The sequence below is a fragment of the Salmo salar genome, chromosome ssa23 (genome assembly GCF_905237065.1).
Source record: "Salmo salar chromosome ssa23, Ssal_v3.1, whole genome shotgun sequence".
Taxonomy (NCBI): Eukaryota; Metazoa; Chordata; class Actinopteri; order Salmoniformes; family Salmonidae; genus Salmo; species Salmo salar.
In genome coordinates, this window is record NC_059464.1 from 2,542,531 (window position 1) to 2,566,255 (window position 23,725).

At 44.3% G+C, this 23,725-nt stretch overlaps 1 protein-coding gene across 1 annotated transcript; it reads right to left on the reverse strand.

Moving 5' to 3' along the window:
* Positions 1-2,645: 2,645 nt before the first annotated feature.
* On the reverse strand, positions 2,646-16,825 carry LOC106583906 (serine/arginine repetitive matrix protein 2). Its single transcript, XM_014168559.2, is given in 16 exon segments — positions 2,646-3,284; positions 3,624-3,731; positions 3,974-4,051; positions 4,174-4,890; positions 5,071-5,289; positions 5,291-5,325; positions 5,327-6,895; positions 7,071-7,209; positions 7,433-7,546; positions 7,632-7,664; positions 8,079-8,138; positions 8,229-8,315; positions 8,464-8,649; positions 15,255-15,350; positions 15,760-16,014; positions 16,639-16,825. Coding segments are annotated over 15 exon segments (3,744 nt in total). The 5' UTR covers positions 16,008-16,014; positions 16,639-16,825; the 3' UTR covers positions 2,646-3,229.
* Between the last annotated feature and the right edge of the window lie 6,900 nt (positions 16,826-23,725).

Genomic DNA, 23,725 nt, shown 5'->3' on the forward strand with positions numbered 1-23,725 from the left:
ACACATACCTACTTGTTAACAAAATTAAGGAAGTTTCCTTTAAAAATATTCATAAATATTATCCTGCCAACCACTATATGAAGAAGTTTAAGGAAAACATCAACTCAAATTGCTCCTTTTGTAATGACCATCCAGAAACAGTGTTGCATCTTTTTTGGCATTGTATTCATGTAAGAAAACTTTGGCAAGACATCAGTAGATTTATAATTGAACACATTTATGAAGGTCTTACACTATTGTGGAGAGATGTACTGCTTGGATTCTTTACCTATGATAGGAATAAGCTGAAACATTTTTATGTGATTAATTTCATTATTCTTTTGGCCAAATTTCATATTCACAAATGTAAATTTACAAACAAAGAAAACACATTTTCTTACCCTACAAAAATAAATTGAACTGTATTTTAAGACAATTAAATACTCTACTAACTACAGAGCTGTTATAATTATAATTATATGTATGTCCCTTAAGGTCCTTGTGTAATGTGATATTGTACCCCCTAGCTCAATTGTCCATTGTATATTATCCATATATACTTGTGTTCCCTCATGTACTTCCTGTATTAATTTGTTGTTAATAAAAAATAAAAAGTTGGAATATCCCGTATGCACATTCCATGATCGAAGTTCTATTCCCTCTGGCTGTTATGTTATGTTTATGTTTTGCATGTTACTGTTTTGCATGTTACTGATATTTACAACAAGTTAAATAAAGATCTGTGCAAACTTAAAAAAAAAAAAATTGTAGGGGGGGTATTTAGGCTAGCTAGGTAGGTTTGTGTTTTGTGCGGGATTGTTTTTGTCAGGGCTCTTGTTTGGTATTGAGGGTCTGTGTTTTTCCTCTGCCCGTGTTTTACGCAGAGTTTATATTGGGCTGCGTCCCTGCATTATGTTTGGAGAGGGTGGTGCGTTTTATTTATACGCCCTGCCCGACCGTGCTTGTATTTTTTCGTGTGGATATATTAAAGAAGTATTCACGAAAAAAAAAAAAAATGATCGAAGTTCTAAACACACTTCCTACCGGCGTGGCAATTTCCTGTGGCGCATACTATAGAACGGAAGTCAGTCTAGTTGTTATCGACGATATAACGTTTTTTTTTTTTTTTTTTTTAGTTTGCACAGATCTTTATTTAACTTGTTGTAAATAACAGTAACATGCAAAACAGTAACATGCAAAACATAAACATAACATAACAGCCAGAGGGAATCCAAAGAAATTAGAGAAAAATAAAAAAACTATTATATTAAATCAAATACAGACATATATCGAATACATTTTTTTGACATATTGTTTTGTATACGTTTTAAAGATTCTAAGTACTGTTCCAAATCAGATAAAAAAATTAAGAAAAGGGGCTTTTTCTTCATAAATGTTGATTTGTGGATGAAAGATTTTCCTAATAAAATAAAGAGATTTATGACATACTCACGTTCAATTGTGGAATCAGTGTAGTAAAATAATGTCAAACTTAGTAATATCAATGGTTGTATGCAATTTGCGGCTAAGATATAGTTTTACATCAGTCCAAAATACTTCACTATATAAACAATTACAGAATAAGTGTTCAATAGATTCAGTTTCTAGTTCACAAAAACTGCATTCACTGGTAACGTCAAATATATATTTAGAAATCAAGCTATTACACGGATAGCATCTATGGATTTCGACGATATAACGTTACTACCACTATGTCACAGTTTTTTACTAGGTGTCTTCAGAACTTGCCTCAAATTAATACTAATGATGTACACTTAAGGTCCTTGTACACTTAAGGTCCTTGTGTAATGTGATATTGTACCCCCAGCTCAATTGTCCATTGTATATAATCTATATATACACTTGTGTTCCCTCATGTACTTTCTGTATTGAATTGTTAATGAAAATAACATTTATAAAATAAAAAATAAACTGACACGTGACGTGTCAGTGCCACGTTACGCGACGTGATAGCAACGTCTACATGACGTGAACGTGTCGGCAGTTTGACGCCTTAGAAAAAAACTTGTCTCTAATGACAGTCCATGTTAATTCATGACGGTATTTTATGGCGCTAGGAAGACGTTAGGTGACTTCGTGAGAGGTATCAGTACCTTCACGAGTATTATTTATGACCTTCATCACCCCCCATACTACCGCGGGAAAACAGTGCACTCCTATGGAGTTTAGCTGTGGCTGGCATCCAACGTTATTGTGCATTAACGCCACCTACTGTACTGCCCCCGCCTGTCCAAGATAAAAAATTGACCAATAGAAATAGAGGGTTTCCTGCACATGCCCTGAATTGCACCCTTCGAGATGCTTGCGACTAGTCGTTGTCATGACTCCCAAATGTACTTAGATATATCGATATTTGTGCATAAAAGCGTTCCCCCTACATTTCTTGCACCTTGTCTAGCGTATTTCGTTTTGTCGACATTTGGAAAGTTTCCCAACAAATGTTGTTTCCATCAGGCCTGTCATGTACTTAACTCGCATAAAAAGGTTGGATGGAAACCTGGTTGGTAATTGCACTTGTTTTTACTTACAAATTAATCCGTTGTGGACAGACGCATTTAACATAAAATGACACAACATTTTAGTTCAATGTTGCAGAGATAACCTAAAAATAATTGAATGGTTGAAAATTAATCACTGCCAACAAAAATGATACAACTTTTTATTATCATTCATTATTTTCAAAGAGAAACAAACCATGAGTTGCAGTTTCTAATCAACATGGAAACAGCACATAATCCATTGGCAATAACCAAAACACAGATGGGTCATATCTACATGTAGATCAACACAAATACAGAGGGGAAGAAAATGTGCAGTGAATGTTTGTTGTTTTGAGATAATTGAATAGGACTGTGTGGGTGTGCACTGTTTTGAGTCTGGAAAGCTTCTGTGCTTGACTTTCCTATCATGGACTCTCCACCTACCATTTACAGTTACATTTCTTCCTTACAGTACAGCATAAAACAAAATGTACAAAAACGCTTGACTAAAAGCAGACCTCTTGGTCTCTGTTGGGTTTCAAATTCTGCCAACGCTTTCTTCCTGTGGTGCTATCCTCATGCCACAGAATCAACAACAAAGCTTAATTCACTCAGTCATTCACAGATCAAATGTCCTTAACTTCCCCTCCCTTTAATATCCAAATGGTACAGTCCAGTTCAAACAGCCCAGAAGTGTTTGGATGGAGGAAGGGGGAGGGAAAGTGGCAGTTACACTTCAGAGAGAAGGATCATTTTCTTCTCCTACTGCTTGGTGATCGGCTTGGGGACCGTCTGCTGCCACTCCTAGAAAAGAGGGGGAGAATAACCCAATAAATCAGTACAGATAACTCCACAATAATGATTGACATACACAGTAGTTGCTAGAATAGTTTGTTTACATTTTAGTCATTTAGCAGACTTCTTATACAGAGCGACTGACAATTAGTGCATACATCTTAAGATGGCAAGGTGAGAATCACATCAGTTGTTGCAAGTACATTTTCCCGCAAAACATTAACATGTACTTATTTCTCGAAACCTGTACTTTCTGTTGGAGTCAATCATTTTAAAGATTAGTCTGTTTTTCCCTACAGGAACACAGAAAAATATGTTTGCCTTCAAATTGGCCAGTTGACTACTGACCTGCGGGTGGGTGGAGAAGGTGCAGGTCGCCTCTGTCTGGGTGGAGAGTAGCTGAGAGAGCGAGAGTCTCTCAGCGAGTCAGCTGGCACTCTTTGAGGTTGCGCTGGGCTGGAAAAGATGAGGTGTCATATCTACTGGTTCCTGTATGTTCCAGAAATATTCCAGACTTTTTGAATAACATTAGATAATAAATAATTGTCATTTCCATGACTTCAATTAGATGTACATCATAACTAGAAACATTACAGTATATGAGTTCTGGGTCAAGAACCAATGGAAATAATAGATCTATAACAAATAGTTAACATTATGTCAACATCAATTCTGGTGGTCCTAGTCTTTTTGGTTACCACTTTTTCTTGTCTTCCTTCTCACTTTCAGAAGAGGATGAGGAGGAGGAGCTATGGGCAGTCGTTATCCTGTCACCTCTGGGAGAGAGAGAGAGGGGGACATTGTAAAGAGAGGAATCATGTCAGCTCTATTTACAGCATTTCTATCCGCAATGTGATCCAAATGTAAAATATGTCAATCATTTAACACCCCTCCTTACGCTTTTCCTTGCTCTGCATCAGAGTCAGAACTGTCTGATGAAGAGGAAGATGAGGAGGAGGAAGAAGAAGATGAAGAGCTGGGGCTGCCTAACTTTCCTTTTTTTCCCTCTTTGGCCCCCTTCTCGCTCACACCATTTTCAGTCCGGACTGGTCGGTCTGAGGGATCGGCAGCGCCGCGTGAGGGGAGAGGAGATTGGGTCCTCGAGGTGTCTCGTAGAGATACTCTGGTCTCTGAATGGCTGAGGGCCTGTGGCGACCTGAAGCGGGGTGGGTCAGAGTGACGTGTTTCTTTGGGGTGGGCTCTGATATCTGATTGGCTGGGAAGGGGACTGGTCTCCTTGGAGTGGAGCGGTGAGGGTATGGAACGAGCCTTCCTTCCTCTGTCTACCCCTTTCTCTCGTTCCTCTCTATCACTTCTTCGGTCTTTCTCCACTGTTGGTTTCATCACTTTTTCTACAGGCAGCTCCTTCCTCTCTCGGGCCGGAGAGGGGGATGAGGAAGAAGAAGAAGAACCAGAAGAGGAAGCGCGACGGGGTGGGGGGACGTCTTTAACAGGTTGGCGCTCTCGCCTCTCTTGCTCTTTTTCACGTTGCCGCTCTTTTTCCCTCGCTCTCTCCAGCTCTCTATTCTTCTCTCTCTCCTGGTCTCTCCGCCTTTCTCTGGATAGCGAGAGGCTGCTTCTACTTTGTCGAATGGGTGAGGGGGATCGCCGAGACCTGAGGGACGAGAAAGTAAATACACAAATTAAATAAACAATTCAGAATCTGGTTTGGCATTCTGAGGTCTTGGCAGATTTGAATCAAGTTATTATTGATTTATGTTCGCACTGTGTGTGATGTTTGATGTGTGTATAGTTGAGTTGCGTCTGATTTGTTGTGAATAGGTCCTGGTCCTACCTGTAGAGGGGACTGCGTCTTCTGGGGCTCCTCGACCTGCTCCTCCTGGCTCCTCTGTCTCTGGAGCGATCCCTCCCTCCTCTATCCCTCGCTCTCTGCCTCTCTCGGTTGTGCTTTAGCTCCCGGCTGCGGCTCCGCCGTGGTACGTAGGCGCGAGTCGGGGAGCGGATAGGAGGCGAGGCTCTCCGGGTGGTGGCTTGTCGTCGAGGGCTGGGGGAGCGTTTGGGGGGGGTCCTGGTACTGCCGTGGGGGGGGTGCGGCGAGGAGGGGAGGGCCGTGGGACAACTGCTATTGCGGGGGCTTTTGGGGAGGGTGCCCTCCTCCTCTCCCACTCCTGCTCAGAGGGGCTGTACTTCTCTGCCCTCCTGGCCTGGCTCTTCACCCCTCCCTCTCTCTCCTTCTCCCGCTCCTTCTCTCTTTCCACTTCAGTGGGGGCGTACCTCTCGCCTCGGGGGGCTCCTCTTCTGGGAGGAGAGGGTGGAGGGCTGGAGCTCTCTACCTCCGTGGGGCTGTACCTCTCCTGTCCCCTCCCTCGCGCCTTCTCTCTGTCTGTGGAGGGGTAGCGTTGGGCAGCAGGGGGCGGGTTTTGCCTTTCAGAGAGCATGAACCTGTCCCCTCCTCCCGTTCTCTCACGTTCCTTCTCTCTCCCTGTAGCTCTCTGTTCGTCACTCTCTGAAGCGCTCTCTCTGCCCCCATTGGCCAGATACCTCTGGAAGGCGGCACCTACGGTGGGAGGAGAGATGAGGGCTTTCTTCGCTGGGCTGCTCTTCGCCATGGTTCCCTTTTTCTTCTCTCCCTCGTCGGAGGATGAAGATGATGAGCCAGAGGAGGATGAGGAAGAACTGTCGCTATCACTCCCGCTGCTACTGCTGCTTTCCTTCGCTTTCGGCTTCTCCTTCTCTTGCTCCTTTTCCGGCAGGCTTCGGTCTCTGTTCTCCCGCCTGTTGTCCTCCTCAGTTTGTCTTTTTCGCTCCCTCTCTACTGCCCCCCTCTCCCCCTCTCGCTCCACGGGGAGGTCTTCAGACAAACAGATAGACGGATGTTGTTGAGTAGAAGACAGTCTGCCAGATCTCTCGCGCTCTCTCCCTCCATCTCGGTCTCGCTCCCTCTCTTTCTCCCTTTCACTCTCCTGCTTCCTCCGCTCATCTTGTTTCTCCCTCTCTTCATTCAATTCTCTCTCCCTCCCTTTACCCCTCTCCTCCGGTTTCCACTCGTTCTCTGTCCTTCCCTCACACTCCCTTTCTTTCTGTCGTCCATTAGTGAGAGGTGATTGAGAGACAGGGGATGTGGAGTCGTGGGATGAGTTTCTACCCCTCCCTCCATCGCTTTTCCGACTAGGGAGAGATCCTTCTTTCTCATTCCCTCTCCCCCTCTCTCTGTCAGCTGGGGCTCGGGGGGGGACATTTCTTTCTTTTCCACGCTCCCCCTCTCCACTCCTTCCTCTCCTTGCTCCCTCTTTTTCTGGAGATGGAGACAAAGATGAGTCTCGTCTTTGTGGTTTGTCCTCCTTTCCGCTCCTCCGTTTCCTGGTGTCCGGGTGTTTCGGGGGTGGAGAGGGGGATGAAGAGTCGTCTCTGCTCCTCTGCAGCATTGTTCTCTCCTTTCCTCTATCCTTCTCTCGCTCTCTCTCTCCACTTCTGGAGCGCCTGGCTTTCTCTCGTTCCAGTCGAGGAGGAGAGGGGGAAGAGGAGTCGTGTCTCTTTCTTGTAGGCTTCACTTTCTCACGCTCCTCTCTTTTTTTCTCTTTGTCCTTCAGTCGCTCCTTCTCCCGTTCCTTGTCTGCCCTCGGTCGGCGTTCAGGGGAGCTGTGATACCTGGGAGATCTCTGAGAGGGAGAGAAGGAGGGGGAAAAGGAGGTAAGGAGAGTGAGGTGAGAGGAAAAAGGATAATGAGCAAGAGTGCTGAAGGCCATTGATTATGCCGAATTGTCACAAAACAGGAGAGAAGGTTTTGAAATGGTAGAGGGAGCTGATCACCGGACCAATCACAGGTGGTCTTACCATTCTGCCTCCCGGACGCTGTGGACTCCCGTCCTCGCGACCACAACCCCTCCTGTCAGGAGACAGCCCCTTTCTCCCCTCTTCTGCTCTCTTGACTGGCTGGTTCTGCTGCCTCTCTCTCAGCAGGGGAGGGGATTGGCTGATCAAATGGAGATAAGGCATGAGAGATGGAATAACAGCATGGGGTGCAACTCAAAACTCTGCCTTGGCTTTTAAGTTATTGAATGACTAGAATTGAGTAACTATGCGAGTAGGGTTGCACATTTTTGGTAACTTCAATGAGGATTTGTGGAAAACCTGGGAATTTAGGGGAAGTTACAACCCCAAATTGTGAGTCATGACCTCTGGTGACCCGGAAGTACCTGTGAGCAGAGCTGGAGGACCCACTCCTATGGCGCCGTGTCTTACCCTGGGGCGGAGTCTCATTTTCACTTCTCTTGCGTTTTTTCTTGGACGCCTGCTTCTCGTCTGAGGAGCTGAGAGGGGAAACACAGTATTTTAGTACACACACACACACACACACACACACACACACACTGAACCACTTTCTGTAGGACCCACCTGTCTTTGTCATCCTTTTTTCCCAGCCTGTCCCTAGAACAGAGAACACAAAGTCTTTGTTCATTAAGCTGAAAAAGGTAAAAGGCTCGCACACGTCACACCGAACGTGAATCTAGCGGTTGTCTGTTGATCGTTCAGCACGCTTTGTTTTGGGGGAACGCCCGCTGTAGATGTCATTTTTCACGTGATTCTACATGTAAAAAACGGTAGGCAAATTACGTTCAGAGGTGCTAAGTACTCTGGGCCAGCACATTTTATTGGTGTGTCAGACCTATGAGTCCTCGCTAGCACATGTGATCGTCAAGCTGTAAGCATGCACATCTCTTACACAAGAGGTTCTAATCCACTACAATTTAGATGTTCTGAAATAACAATACCAATGTTATGAAACTACGCTGGACATGAAATCCATTCACTGTCTGCAAAATGGAAAAAATGAATGGAAACCTTTTCTTTTTCCTCTTTTTAGTTTTCACCCGTGGAGGAGAGGGGGAGGGACTCTCTGAGCTGAAGAAGAGTAAAGTGATCTGTCAATCAAACAAGCTATGCATTATTTTTACGCATGCACACAAAATAGGACTTTCTCCCTTCTCTCACCTGTCTCTGTTCTTGTTTTTCTTCCTTTTCTTCTTACGGCTCTGTTTTCGGGCTGGTGAGTCCGAGTCCTCTGACTCTTCTACCAGCCTGAGAGAGAGACGGAGGGGGAGAGAGACGGAGGGGAAGAGAGAGAAAGAGATGGTAAGTAACAAGAGGGGATAAACAAAGGAAAATCAGAGTTACACGAGTAAGTCTAGCTAGGAGAATCACACACACACACACACCCTCGACTCACACGTATTTCTGCTGCTGTTGCTTCTCTTTCTCCAGCCTCTCCTGCTCCCTCTTCTCCTTCTCTCGCTCCTTGCGCTCCGGGTGGAAGGAGGAGCCGTCTACGTAGTCCGTGGCGATGCCGAATGCTGCCCTTAGCTTGTCATTCTTCTGCTGATTGGCTGCAGCCAGGGCGTGAGTCTCTGTCGCCCTGAGGGGGGGCGGCATTGTTCAATAGGTCCTATTGTCACACTTGGTTACTCCCCAAAGAGTGGAACAGTGGTGTTTCACCACCTTGTTCAATGGCCAGCAACTGTTGGAAGAGCCACGTCATCACGCAACAGACGTCATCAGAGCGCACAACAGAACAGTGTACTGCCTACACTCGGTTTGTATTACTATTGATTCCGCGATGCGTTCTGCTTTTACGATTGGGACCGAAAATGTGTGTCCCGGATTCCAGTTAGCTGCTAGCCATCATGAAAACGGAGCAGGCAAACGTTAGCAGTGCTAGCCCACCAGTGTTTTCATCCATGGCTGGGCACAAATGCTTCAGGTGTGAGATGATTTCCACACAATCACAAAATGAAGATAAGGTGGAACTGGAAAATGGACAGGGATTTGTCTGCTCTAAATGCACCACCATCAAACATCTTAGGGAAGAGATCCTCCGGCAGTTAGCTCAGCTGCGAGAAAAGAAAAATCTGTTTTCTAAGTACACCAACCTTGCTGTAACCCAGGCAAACCGAATCTCAGTTTTAAATGCCTTCTATAGCAAAGCTAATGATGAGTCAGGCGGCGTTGACCTGTCCCAATCCAACGGACAGATGTTAAGCTCAACTCCGCGGCCCATGGGAGACTGGACACAGGCGTAGGAGATCGGGGAGGCAGTCTGGCCACCCATCTATCTGAGAAGATCCGATCCAGCTAGGAAACAGCTTTGCCCCGCTTGAGACGGACCTAGCAGTCCCGGGAGTCAGCACGGACCATGGGTGTATACCAACAGCCGGCGGGGCCCAGTGGCACCCTCCCCCACAGCCATCACAGTTCAACAGGTCGTTTCCCCCATCGGATTCACAATCATTGTGGGCAGCTCGATGGTGAGGGATGTTGGCCTGCCTATGGTCTGTGGACCGACTAAGGTCCACTGTCACCCAGGAGCCTGTGTCCATGTCATCAACTCTCTCCTGCCCACAGTTCTGGTCAACTACTCCAATATTGACACCATCGTCACTCACGTAGGTTTAAACAACCTTCATTTTAGGCTTCTTTTTTTTTTTTTTTAAACGACCTCTCACTAGCACAGGGAAGATAATTCTCTGGCCCCTTCCCGAGCTACCGAAGAGGTTTGGAACTTTTCAGCTAACTCTTTGCCCTAAACGAGCACCTGAAGAAACTTTGCAATGACAGGAATGTCTTTGTGGGCGCAACCAGCACTTTTTAAAAGAGATATGATCCCCCTAAGCGCAGGGGTTCCAATTTCTAGCAACATCGCTAACTGTTTGAGACTGACAGACAGGGTCTGGTAGTGCTCCAGTTCTCCCTGTTATAATAAGCAATAGAGGACTTGGAAACCATATCAACTCCTATAGAAATGGCCACTTTATGTTCCTTTATCTGCTTTCTAGTGAGTTTATACAAACTCATCTCCTACCAGTCTGATAGGTTGGAGACTGTCAGAAAACATGGCTGTAACGTTCATTTGGTTGTTACTCCATTGATTACCTCTAGGCAGATGGCCCAGGTGAAGAGTGGCCCACACATTGAATACGGACGGCACCCTTAAATGCAATCACTAGTAAAACCTCTCGTGAATGACCTCATTACATTCCTGAGCGCAAAGTTGATTGCATGTTACTCACTGAAACATGGCTGTCTTCAGACTGTAGTGCTGTTCTTATTGAAGCTTCCCCCCCAGACTACAGCTTTTCATACTCTATCAGAAAAGGGAAAAGGGGTGGAGACAGCATCTATTTTCACCAATGCGCTCAGCTGTAAGGACATTTCATTTGGCGACTTTAGGTATTTCGAGCAGCATGCTATACTGTTTAAATTTTAGCCACCAGTGCTTGCCATAACCCTGTGTAGGCCACCAAAGCACTGCCCCACTTTCTTTACTGATTTCTCTGTACTATTGTCCTTGAGAACTATGATAAAATCATTGTGTTTGGTGATTTTAATATTCATGTTGAAAAAGCTGACGAAGGCCGTGAGGCCGATATATAAAGCTTATTAAAGAGCAGTGATACTATCAAGAGCAGTGTTCGGGTTTATTCTTTTCTCTCTCATTTTATTCAACTGTTACCATGCACCTGCAAAAATGATAGCTCAGATGTGCGAGTGCCTTCTGAATATTCATGTTGACAAAGAGACTGACTCCAAGGACATTGAATTTATGAATCTTTTGAGCTTTATGGACTTCATCCAACATGTTACTGGGCCGACTGATAACCGCAGCCATACTCTGGACTTGATTATTACCAAGGAGCATTCTATTGACATATCCTCGATTGTTGATGTTGCTTTAGCTGACTACCTTGTTGCCCATAGCACAGAGTAATGCTGAACGCATTATTAAGAAACGCTTTAAGATTTTATTGAGTGTATGAACAATACTCCACCTATTCTGCCTTCCTCTTGTGATGATTTAGTTGATAACTTTAATAGCAAATTAAGGGCAACCATTGATGCCATAGCTCCAGTAAAGTTGAAAAAGGTCACATCCCACTGAAGAACCCCCTGGATGATTAAGTCACTTGGCTCTGTCATATCCTCACATGGTCTCTCCTATCATTGCTACGCAGACGACACACAATTAATCTTCTCCTTTCCCCCTTCTGATAACCAGGTGGCGAATCGCATCTCTGCATGTCTGGCAGACATATCAGTGTGGATGACGGATCACCACCTCAAGCTGAACCTCGGGCAAGACAGAGCTGCTCTTCCTCCCGGGAAAGGACTGCCCGTTCCATGATCTCGCCATCACGGTTGACAACACCATTGTGTCCTCCTCCCAGAGTGCTAAGAGCCTCGGCGTGACCCTGGACAACCCTGTCGTTCTCCGCTAACATCAAGGCGGTGACCCGATCCTGTAGGTTCATGCTATACAACATTCGCAGAGTATGACCCTGCCTTACACAGGAAGCGGCGCAGGTCCTAATCCAGGCACTTGTCATCTCCCGTCTGGATTACTGCAACTCCCTGTTGGCAGGGCTCCCTGCCTGTGCCATTAAACCCCTACAACTCATCCAGAACGCCACAGCCCGTCTGGTGTTCAACCTTCCCAAGTTCTCTCACGTCACCCCGCTCCTCCGCACACTCCACTGGCTTCCAGTTGAAGCTCGCATCTGCTACAAGACCATGGTGCTTGCCTACGGAGCTGTGAGGGGAACGGCACCTCCATACCTTCAGGCTCTGATCAGGCCCTACACCCAAACAAGGGCACTGCGCTCATCCACCTCTGGCCTGCTGGCCCCCCTACCTCTGAGGAAGCACAGTTCCCGCTCAGCCCAGTCAAAACTGTTCGCTGCTCTGGCACCCCAATGGTGGAACAAGCTCCCTCACGACGCCAGGACAGCGGAGTCAATCACCACCTTCCGTAGACACCTGAAACCCCACCTCTTTAAGGAATACCTGGGATAGGATATAGTAATCCTTCTAACCCCCCCCCCAAAAAAGATATAGATGTACTATTGTAAAGTGGTTGTTCCACTGGATATCATAAGGTGAATGCACCAATTTGTAAGTCGCTCTGGATAAGAGCGTCTGCTAAATGACGTAACTGTACATTTAAAATGACACTAATACATTTAAGAGAATTTGCAGAAAGGCTGAGCAGAAATGGAGAAAGTCAAAGTTGCAGGTCCATTATGATATTCTGAGAGAGCAACTTCGCATATATAACAAGGCAATTAGAAATGCCAGTCGGGGGAAATTTTTCTAACTTGATCACTGAATCAGAATAAAGTCGAGACTGCTCTTCTCAACCAGGTGGCCCGATAAATCCTATCCCCGCAAACCTATATGAAGTTTCTTCTACGAAATGTGATGAGTTTGCGGCATATTTAAGAGATAAGATAAACAGTCTGGGTATCAGTCAAGCAAGACCTGATGAGAAGTTTGATAAACTCAGCAAAAAAAAAGATGTCCCTTTTTCAGGACCCTGTCTTTCAAAGATAATTTGTAAAAATCTAAATAACTTCACAGATCGTCATTGTAAAGGGTTTAAACACTGTTTCCCATGCTTGTTCAATGAACCATAAACAATTAATGAACATGCACCTGTGGAACGGTCGTTAAGACACTAACAGCTTGCAGACGGTAGGCAATTAAGGTCACAGTTATGAAAACTTAGGACACTAAAGAGGCCTTTCTACTGACTCTGAAAAACACCAAAAGAAAGATGCCCAGGGTCCCTGCTCATCTGCGTGAACGTGCCTTAGGCATGCTGCAAGGAGGCATGCAGATATGGCCAGGGCAATAAATTGCAACGTCCGTACTGTGAGACGCCTAAGACAGCGCTACAGGGAGACAGGACGGACAGCTGATCGTCCTCGCAGTGGTAGACAACGTGTAAAAACATCTGCTCAGGATCGGTACAGCTGAACATCACACCTGGGGGACAGGTAAAGGATGGCAACAACAACTGCCCGAGTTACACCAAGAACACACAATCCCTACATCAGTGCTCAGACTGTCCGCAATAGGCTGAGAGAGGCTGGACTGAGAGCTTGTAGGCCTGTTGGAAGGCAGGACCTAACCAGACATCACCGGCAACAACGTCATCTATGGGCACAAACCCACCGTTGCTGGACCAGACAGGACTGTGCTCTTCACTGACGAGTCACGGTTTTGTCTCACCAGGGGTGATGGTCGGATTCGCATTTATCGTCAAAGAAATGAGCGTTACACCGAGGCCTGTACTCTGGAGCGGGATCGATTTGGAAGTGGAGGGTCCGTCATGGTGGTGTGTCACAGCATCAACGGACTGAGCTTGTTGTCAGTGCGGGCAATCTCAACGCTGTGCCTTACAGGGAAGACATTCTCCTCCCTCAGGTGGTACCCTTCCTGCAGGCTTATCCTGACATGACCCTCCAGCATGACAGTGCCACCAGCCATACTGCTCGTTCTGTGCGTGATTTCCTTCAAGACAGGAATGTCAGTGTTCTGCCATGGCCAGCGAAGAGCCAGGATCTCAATCCCATTGAGCACGCCTGGGACCTGTTGGATCGGAGTGTGAGGGCTTGGGCCATTCCCCCCAGAAGTGTCTGGGAACTTGCAGGTGCCTTGGTGGAAGAGTGGGGTAACATCTCACAGCAAGGACTGGCAAATCTGGTGCAGTCCATGAGAAGGAGATGCACTGCAGTACTTAATGCAGCTGGTGGCCACACCAGATACGGACTTGTTCAGGGACACATTATTCAATTTCTGTGGAACTTTTTCAGTTTATGTCTCAGTTGTTGAGAGGACTTTTTTTTTGCTGAGTTTACATATCACTTGGCAGCGTTCCACAAGGTTTGATTTTGGGTCCGGTCCATCTATCTATAACCCCTTGGCAGCGTTATCAGAAAGCACATCATTGATTTTCACTGCTACGCAGACTAGACAACTTTACATTTGTGTCACCAGAGGATTTTAGCTCCAAGACAAGACAGAGGTACTTATTTTTGGAGCCAAAGCACAGAATGTATCTGGCTGCACATTTTTATTCACAGGCAATAAAGATAACACCAAGGTTTTTTACCTGGTGTATTATTTTCAATTGTTCTCAATTTCAAATCACACAATAGGAATGTGACCAAAATAGCTTTTTACCACCTGAGGAACATTGCCATGGTGCAGCCTTTTCTCTCTCAGGCTGATACAGAGACACATCCATGCTTTTATTACAAGCAGGCTTGACAACTGTAATGCTCTCCTGTCTGGTCTACCCAAGAAAGCCATTGGTCAACTGCAAAACACACAGTATACTGCAGCACGGGTACTGGCCAAGACCAGATGGAGAGCACACATTACACCGGTTTTAAGGTCTCTGCACTGGCTGCCTGTGAGTTTTAAAACACATTAAGATTTTTTTAATCAACCCACGACTGTGCACCCCAATACATGTCAGACATGCTTTTAAGTTAGGTGCCCAGTAGGTCCCTCAGGTCCTCTGGCACTTGCCTTTTAACTATACCAAAGCCTATGACCAAGAGGCATGGCCAAGCAGCCTTTAGTTACTATGCCACCAGCCACTGGAATAGCCTGCCTGAGAATCTAAGGCAGCCGAAACGTTTGACATTTTAAAAAGAGATCTTAAAAATAACAATACCTTTTTAGCTTTACTTTTCCTTCTGGTGCTTTTTAGTGGTTCACTTTTTATTTATTTGTTATTCTTTTGTTTTTTAATCCTCTTACTTTGTTTAGTAAATATTTCAGTTTTTGTTTTCACCGATTTTCTTAGTTTTTTTCCTTGTCTGAAATGTGCTGTATAAATAAAGCTTGATTATAGTTAATTTAAAGTTTGTGCAGCCATGCTGGTCTGTAGTAGTTTGTGGTGGTCTGCAGTATAAATGTCACTAGTCCGTAGTGATCACTAGATCTGTGGTTTCACTAGTTTCATTACTCTATAGTAATGGTCCCGTGTGGCTCAGTTGGTAGAGCATGGTGTTTGCAACGCCAGGGTTGTGGGTTCGATTCCCATGGGGGACCAGTAAAGAAAAAAAAAAAAAATGTATGAAATGTATGCATTCACTGCTGTAAGTCGCTCTGGATAAGAGCGTCTGCTAAATGACTAAATTGTAAAAATGTAAATCTGTGGCGGTGTGTACTTACAATGGTCTCTCGGTAGGGGCTGAAGGCGGCTCCTGCTTCTCCTGCAGCATCATGCGGAAGCTGTTCACCTTCTCTTCAATCTCCTCAGCCGAGTACCTGTCATCAACACACAAACGGCTCAGCAGTAGCTTCACCCTTTCTCTCAGTCCCTCCCATCCCACTCTGAGGGGATTTGATTAAAATGGCCCGGCTGCCTGGAGTTTTCACTGGGTGAAAAGTGATTTCATTCATTTGGCTGCTTCCAGGGCTTGAACCAGGGGCCCCGCTCTGGCCAACATCACCTCCCCCCAAAAAAGTGACATTGGTTAAGCATGTGGAGTAATGAGTAGGATTCTGTGTTTGCTTCATCTGCCTTCCCAATGGAAACTAGTTTGAAAATGTCCGGTCACGTGACGGGCCATAGCCCAGTGCAACCCGGGCCAGCTTAATTAAATCCCTCCCCCCCCAACCCCCCTGCCTGCCCACCCCTCCCTCTTACACCTATCCACCCAACCCTCTCTCTCACCCCTGCTCTTCCATCATGTCCTGGAGCTCTGCACACTTGACCTCCAGCTGCCTCTTTCTCTGGTGCTCCAGGATCTCTGCGTTGGGCTGACGGTTCAGCTGGCTCTCCAGCCTCTCACGGTCCTTCTCGTCCCGCTCGCCACCGCGCTCGTCCCGTGGACGCTTTGCACGCACGCTCGACAGGTTACGCTGCACATAGCCGTTAGTGCCGCTGCCTCGCGGCGTGGTCAGGCCAATGCCGTTGTACATAGCTCCTCTATGGAGGGACAGACGGAGGGAAAAGGACAAAGGTCAGATAAGTGTGAGTATTAAAACGATTGGAACTGGAATGGTAGAGGGTAGGCCTATTAGTCAGTCCCGAACAAAACAGACAGCCTACAACCAGGTCACAAAAATCAACCACGTTAGGCTGGCAGACCAGGGTTGGGGTCAATTTAGGAAGTAAACTGAAATGTTGGTCATTGTATCTTAAGCCATGCGCTATGGAGTTAGGCATGCCAATAAAAACTAAATGGGAGTGTATTGGGTAGGTACAATGCACAAATAGTTCATTATAATAACCCTCCCCTATAGACCATATTGATGATATAGAAGAGATTCCAAACTAGGCCACACTATCATGAACACAGCTTATAAATAAATAAAAAACTAGTTGGCAAGGTTGGGGTCAATGCTTATCTATGATAAACATTTGGGATTTGAAATTATGTTTACTTCCTGAATAAAACAGATTGCTAGGTAACGTTACAACAGTTACCTTAGTAGAGCAGAATATAGTCACCGATAGCTAGCTAACGTTTAGTCAAAAAAAGTGACCTGCCTTTGAACCCAACAATCCCTAGGTAACCAACTAACTAGCTAGCTAGCTACTATAACGTACCATACCACAACACTTCGCAGCAGGAAAGAGAAACAAGCCTAGCTAGCTAACGTTAGTAGTATGAGATGTGTCAGAAACTGAGATAGCTAGCTAGCTTCTTTAGCTACGCATTAAACTAGTAGGAGGGACAAATGACCGGCTACGTTAGTTCGGTCTACAATGAATAGCTGGCTAGCAAAATAACTGACGTCAGCGGGCATTACGTCGAAATTAAATTGTTAACGTTACCTGACTAGCTTGTTACTGCACTTATAAAGATGACGACGTTGACACACACTTCTTATGCGCGCCCTCCTCTCAGTGATCGAACCCGAGGCTTAACGAGCCCCCTGCCTTACGGGCCAAACTTTGGCCCAAATCGGCCTTCTATATAGGCTAGTTAGCAACTAGCGTAGCTAGCTACCGTGCGCTGTACACTTGTGGAATGCATCAAAACAATATAGGTAACGATATCTAACATTATTTGGACAGCAGTCAAGTCATTGTATCTTTTTTTGTCAGCTAGCTAACGTTAGATATCGAAATATCTTAACCCCGCATGGTAACTAACTATTAAGCAAATTTAGCATGCTAACCAGATAGCGAACGTTACCTCTGAGATCCTCGCGAACGGAGACGATGAAGGGAAGGAAATACACTGGCAAAAGCCCAAATAAAACAACAACCGAAACAAAAAGAAATCTACTTTAAGTACTTATTCGTAAAACAAACACCTAATGCCTGCTGATATCGTCACTGGTTGAACATCGGGGGAAAACCACGCATGATGATGGCGACCCCAGACTCTGCGTCTAAACTACATTTCCCATGTTTCCCATTAATACTTTTCTTTTTCTTCAAAGTTTTATGGCCGACTACACCTATTGGTGTATAAACCTTTCACCTTGTTGACTTGATGCCACAAGTAACAATGCCACAAGTAACAACAACCCTTCGTATGAGTTTATCTGCTGTATGAGTAGCCCAATGTGAAGGCATATTGTCCATGCCATGAACGACAGCCCCCTTGTATTTTCAGGTTATCTTGTTCATTTAAAGGCACAATCTGTAATTTCAGCATTCCTTCCACCTTGTTTGCAATAAGGTACATTTCTTTAACCTTTATTGAACTAGGCAAGTCAGTTAAGAACAAATTCAAATTTACACTGATGGCCTAGCCCAGCCAAACCCTAACGACGCTGGGCCAATTGTGCCGCCCTATGGGACTCCCAATCAAGGCCAGTTGTGATACAGCCTGGAATCGACATTTACATTTAAGTCATTTAGCAGACGCGCTTATCCAGAGCGACTTACAAATTGGAGCGACTTACAGCGACTTATCCAGAGCGACTTACAAATCGACACCTCTAGCACTGCGATGCAGTGCCTTAGACTGCTGCGACACTCAGGAGCCCAATGATGGGGCTGCGGAAATTACACCTATGCTGTCAAATTCATAAGTAGACAACTATTTGCATATTACTGACAGTCCATAAATCAACATGACTATCCATATAATACCTTCACAGCATTCTGCCTGTAAAAAAAAACAGGCAATGTCTATATGATCCCTTTTCAAACAGTTCCATTTTCACCTCTTTCTTGTTGGCATTCGCCATTTACAGTATACATCAAGGTGATTAGCCAGCACCGGTGAGGGGTGGGTGTCTTATTATAATGAATCCATTGAATATACGCCATCACAAAGAAACTCATGTATTTGTTTGGGCAGAAAGAAACATTTTGAAACTGAGAAAATGTATTTCAAAATAATATAATAGTAATTTTGAGTTGAATTATGTTACTAGTCTGTGCAGCCTATAGGCTACGTGGCTGTCATGCAAATAAAATCAATAGTTTCTTATTTTGTTACTTTAACAGACAAGACACACTTACATTCCCCTGCCCTGATAACAGTCAACACACATATATTTTATAGTAAGAATATAAGAGAATACAATATAAATAATATTTTTCCCAAACAACTTGAGTTTCGTGGGACAAATGTGATATTTTGAAACAGAGTTTCAGTTATTTTTGAGAGTTTGTAGGTGCTTGTATGTGCTTTAGAAACCTTAGAATCTCTTTCCGAAAAGGGCGCTTTTTTGATCGACGTTTAATCATTTTTTCCTCCTCACTCCACTTTGTTAGGTATCGTGCACATTGATAGCTTGCTAGCAAATATCCTAGCCAACAGATTTTCTTTTAATAGTAGCAGCAAAGTTATCTAAATACGACTAATCACTACAAATGTTCAAGTAGATATTTTAGCCTATACAGCAGGGGTGTCAAACTCATTTTGCCCCTTGCTTGTATTTCCTTGCAGTCAGAATTTGCACAAAATAGTCCTCTATCCATCGTTTTTGGAATTTTCGATGCTCTCTGACTGTCTAGTGATTATTAGCACGCTGGACAGTCAAGAAACTGTATGAATATAGTACATTATCATTTCTACACAGTTTCGATTTGGTTTTAGTGATTTTAAAGTATACTGAATTTTTTTGTTGTTGTTGAGGAGATGGGAAACTCCATTGGAATTGTATTAACGTGTGGTACATGACAACATGAACGCGATTAGTCAACAGTCTGCTGGGCAGGGCATTATACATTGCTCCATTCATTGCCCAATGGGATTCCTATTTCCTCCTTCGCTAATATCTCTGGACCCACTCGTGGGCCAGATCCGGCCTGGTTTTAATGTCTTAAGATCTGGCCCGCGGGCCGTATGTTTGACACCCCTGCATCACAGACAGAAGGGGTAACCCAAACACGTCACAGGGGCTATAAAGGTGAAGCATCAGTTTAAAAGGTTTTCTCACCACCGAACATGGTAGTGAGAGGAAGTCCAGTTGCGGGTAGTGAAAGAGGATGGAACTAATTGAAACTGGGCCGACATTCTAATTTTGTCATCGATGAAACATCTGGTCTCAATAAATTTTTCTGTTCCCAAAACTAGAATCTGTTACGACCACATTTGCACAATAAGCACTTGTTGTCTCTCAAATACCTCATTAGTTGTTGATTAGGTGGCAAATTTGTACCATATTAGCATAGACGTGACATCAGTCAAAACACCTACACCTCAAAATAAGACATAGTATCAAGAATGAGATAAAGCTAGCTGAAAGTAGCCACCAGATGAAATGGCAGATGCACTGTGTGCGTTCCCCCAGGTTAAATGGCAAGGCATTTATGCAACTATAGACAACAGCTCAAGGACAGAACTGTATTCATTTAAATGGAGAGAATAAATGGAAAAAAGCATTTATATGAATCTTTCTGATTATCTCACAAGTGAGCATCGTCCCAAAGCCTGGAAATGTTTTTATGGCTTGGTTTACACAGAGGTATATGGCGGGATTAAAAACCTCTTAAGGGATCCAACTCTTTTTTTCAATTTTCGCCTAAAATGACATACCCAAATCTAACTGCCTGTAGCTCAGGACCTGAAGCAAGGATATGCATATTCTTGATACCATTTGAAAGGAAACACGTTGATGTTTGTGGAAATGTGAAATGAATGTAGGAGATTATAACGCATTAGATCTGGTAAAAGATAATACAAAGAAAAAAACCAACCGTTTTTTTTGTATTTTGTTTGTACCATCATCTTTGAAATGCAAGAGAAATGCCATAATCTATTATTCCAGCACAGGCGCAATTTAGATTTTGGCCACTAGATGGCAGCAGTGTATGTGCAAAGTTTTAGACTGATCCAATGAACCATTTAATTTCTGTTCAAAATTTTGTATCAAGACTGCCCAAATGTGCCTAATTGGTTTATTAATAACTTTTCAAGTTCATAACTGTGCACTCTCCTCAAACAATAGCATGGTATTCTTTCACAATAGCATGGTATTCTTTCATTCTTTCACCGTGCAGTTAGATTAAAAAGAATTTAAGCTTTCTGGCAATATTAGATATGTCTATGTCCTGGGAAATGTTCTTGTTACTTACAACGTCATGCTAATCACATTAGTGCACATTAGCTCAACCGTCCCGAGGGTGGGACACCGATCTGTAGAGATCCTTGAGGTTTAAAGAAAATATTGAAATCATCACTACCTTTGTTGGTGGGATTAAATGTATTGGCTTTCAGATATAAGGAAAAAGACAGCATGGTAAAGTCGACAGGTTTTCCGTCTGTAAGTGCAATAAATATCCAGTAGAAAAGTAGAAAAACATCCAAGCAAACAGTGGATGTCTTAAGGACATCCCGGCGACCATGACACCGGCGACCAGTATTCTTTATTTTGATAAGCATCTGGAACATTTAAATGCACATCACTATTTGATATAAAGAACGTTTGAAAAGAGCAGACGGCCTCCTTTAATTTCTATTACAGAATATTATCCATACAGTACAGTACAAGTCACAGTAATAATAGCTTCCAGCAATGCAACAGTGGAAATTTTACTTTTGACTAGGCTAGACCCTGCTAGCGCAAACAGGAAGGACTTGAGTAAGTGTGATATAGCAAAGATTGTTATTTTGAGGTCAGTTATTAGTCTACCAGTTTTTCATTTATTACCAATAATAATAATTATAGTTACTCTTGAATAATTGGGCAGCAAACAGCCTACCGATATGTTTGATTATTATAACTCATGGCATCTATTTTACTATCATCAGACAATATAATTACTCATATAGAATTGGGCAGCATACCAGCCCAGAATGAACAGTATTCAAGGACAAGGCTTAACAATAAAATCCATCAATAATATAACTCCCACAAGAAAAGCAGTGTACACAACAGATGAAAAGACAATGGCAAATTAACGTAATGACTTCTACATAAAGTTTGACTGACATTACTTCTCTACCAAGTGTGTTAACATGCTCAACACCACTGTTATTGATGGCTGTGACCCCAAGTTAAAATGTAACCCTAGAGAGGCCACAAGAGTCTTTTAGCAAATTGGCAACAGGCCCCGATGGCGTCTCTGCTTTGTGCAGAGGAACTTTCAAATAAAATAAAATGTTATTTGTCACATGCTTTGTAGACAACAGGTGTAGACAAACAGTGAAATGCTTACTTACCGGATCATTTCCAACAATGCAGAGTTAAAGAAATGGTAAAACATATAACTAGTGACACGAGGAATACATACACAGTGAATAATGAATACAAATAATGAGTAAAAATAACATGGCTATATACTGTACAGCGAGTACCAGTAAGGAGTCGATGAGCAGGGGTGCAAGGTAATTGAGGTAAGCTACGTACTGTACATAAAGGTAGGGGTAAAGTGACGAGGCAACAGGATAGATAATAGACAGTAGCAGCAGCACACATTTATGTGCTGAGTGTGAAAGTGTGTGTGTTAGAGTGTGTGGCGTCAGTTTGCATGTGTGTGCATGTTATGTGTGTGTGGGCTTATGCAGTGTGTGTATGTGTGTGTTGGAGTGTCAGGGTAAGTATGTGTGAGTGTGAGTAGGGTCCAGTGTGTGTGCATAGAGTCAGCGCAAGAGAGTTAGTGCAAAAAAGGGTCAATGCAGGTAGCTATTTAGCAGTTTTGTTTAGAAGTCTTGTGGCTTGTGGCTAGAAGCTGTTCAGGGTCCTGTTGGTTCCAGACTTGGTGCATTGGTACCGTTGCTGTGCAGTAGCAGAGAAAACAGGCTTCAGCTTAGGTGGCTGGAGTGTTTGACAATTTTTTGGGCCTTCCTCTGACACCGACTGGTATAGAGGTCCTGGATGGCAGGGAGCTCAGCCCTGTGATGTACTGGGCCGTACGCACTACCCACTGTAGCGCCTTACGGTCGGATGCCAAATTGTTGCCCTCTTCATGACTGTGTTGGTGTGTTTGGACCATGCTAGATCCTTAGTGATATGGACACAGAGGAACTTGAAGCTCTCTACTCATTCCACTACAGCCCCATTGATGTGAATGGGGGCGTGCTCGGCCCTCCGTTTCCTGTAGTCCACGATCAGCTCCTTTCTCTTACTGACATTTTGAGGGAGAGGTTGTTGTCCTGGCACCACAATGCCAGGTTTCTGATTTCATCCCTGTAGGCTGTCTCATCGTCGTCAGCAAACTTAATGATGGTGTTGGAGTCGTGCACGGCCACGCAGTCATGGGTGAATAGGGAGTACATAAGGGGACTAAGTATACACCCCTGAGGAGCCCCCGTGTTGAGGGTCAGCGTGGCGAATGTGTTGTTGCCTACCCTCATCACCTGCAGGTGGCCCGTCAGGAAGTCCAGGATGCAGTTGCAGAGGGAGGTGTTCAGTCCCAGGGACCTTAGCTTAGTGATGAGTTGAGGGCACTATGGTGTGAAACACTGAGCTGTGGTCAATAAACAGCATTCTCACATAGGTGTTCCTTTAGTCCAAGTGTGGAGTGCAATAGAGATTGCATCCTGTTGGGGGCGGTATACGAATTGGAGTGGGTTCAGGGTGTCTGGAAGGATGGTGTTAATGTGAGCGTTGACCCACCTTTCAAAGCATTTCATGGCTACAGATGTGAGTGCTACGGGGCAATTTAGACAGGTTACCTTGGCGTTCTTGGGCAAAAGGTCTATGGTGGTCTGCTTGAAACATGTAGGTATTACAGACTGGGTCAGGGAGAGTTTCAAAATGCCAGTGAAGACACTTGCCAGCCGGTCAGCGCATGAGTCATGGTAATCCAGATCCCATTAATAGAATAATCTCGAACGGAGCTCGTCTTTTCCTCTTCTCAGTGTCAGGGATTAGGGCCTGGTCCCGGTTGAGCAGTATGTCCTTCGCTGCCGAGGTTAGTGATCATTGTTCTGCTGTCCAGAAGATATTTTCGGTCATAGGAAATTATGGCAGAAGCATTATGTACAAAAGAAGTTGAGATCAATGCAAAAAACACAAACTAGCATAATTATTCTGGAGCCCTTAAAACAGACGCTATACATATTTTTTATTTATTTCACCTTTATTTAACCAGGTAGGCTAGTTGAGAACAAGTTCTCATTTACAACTGTGACCTGGCCAAGATAAAGCAAAGCAGTGTGACACAGACAACAACACAGAGTTACACATGGAGTAAACAATAAACAAGCCAATAGCACAATAAACAAGTCAATGACACAGTAGAAAAAAAAAGAAAGTCTATATACAGTACTATACTATATACA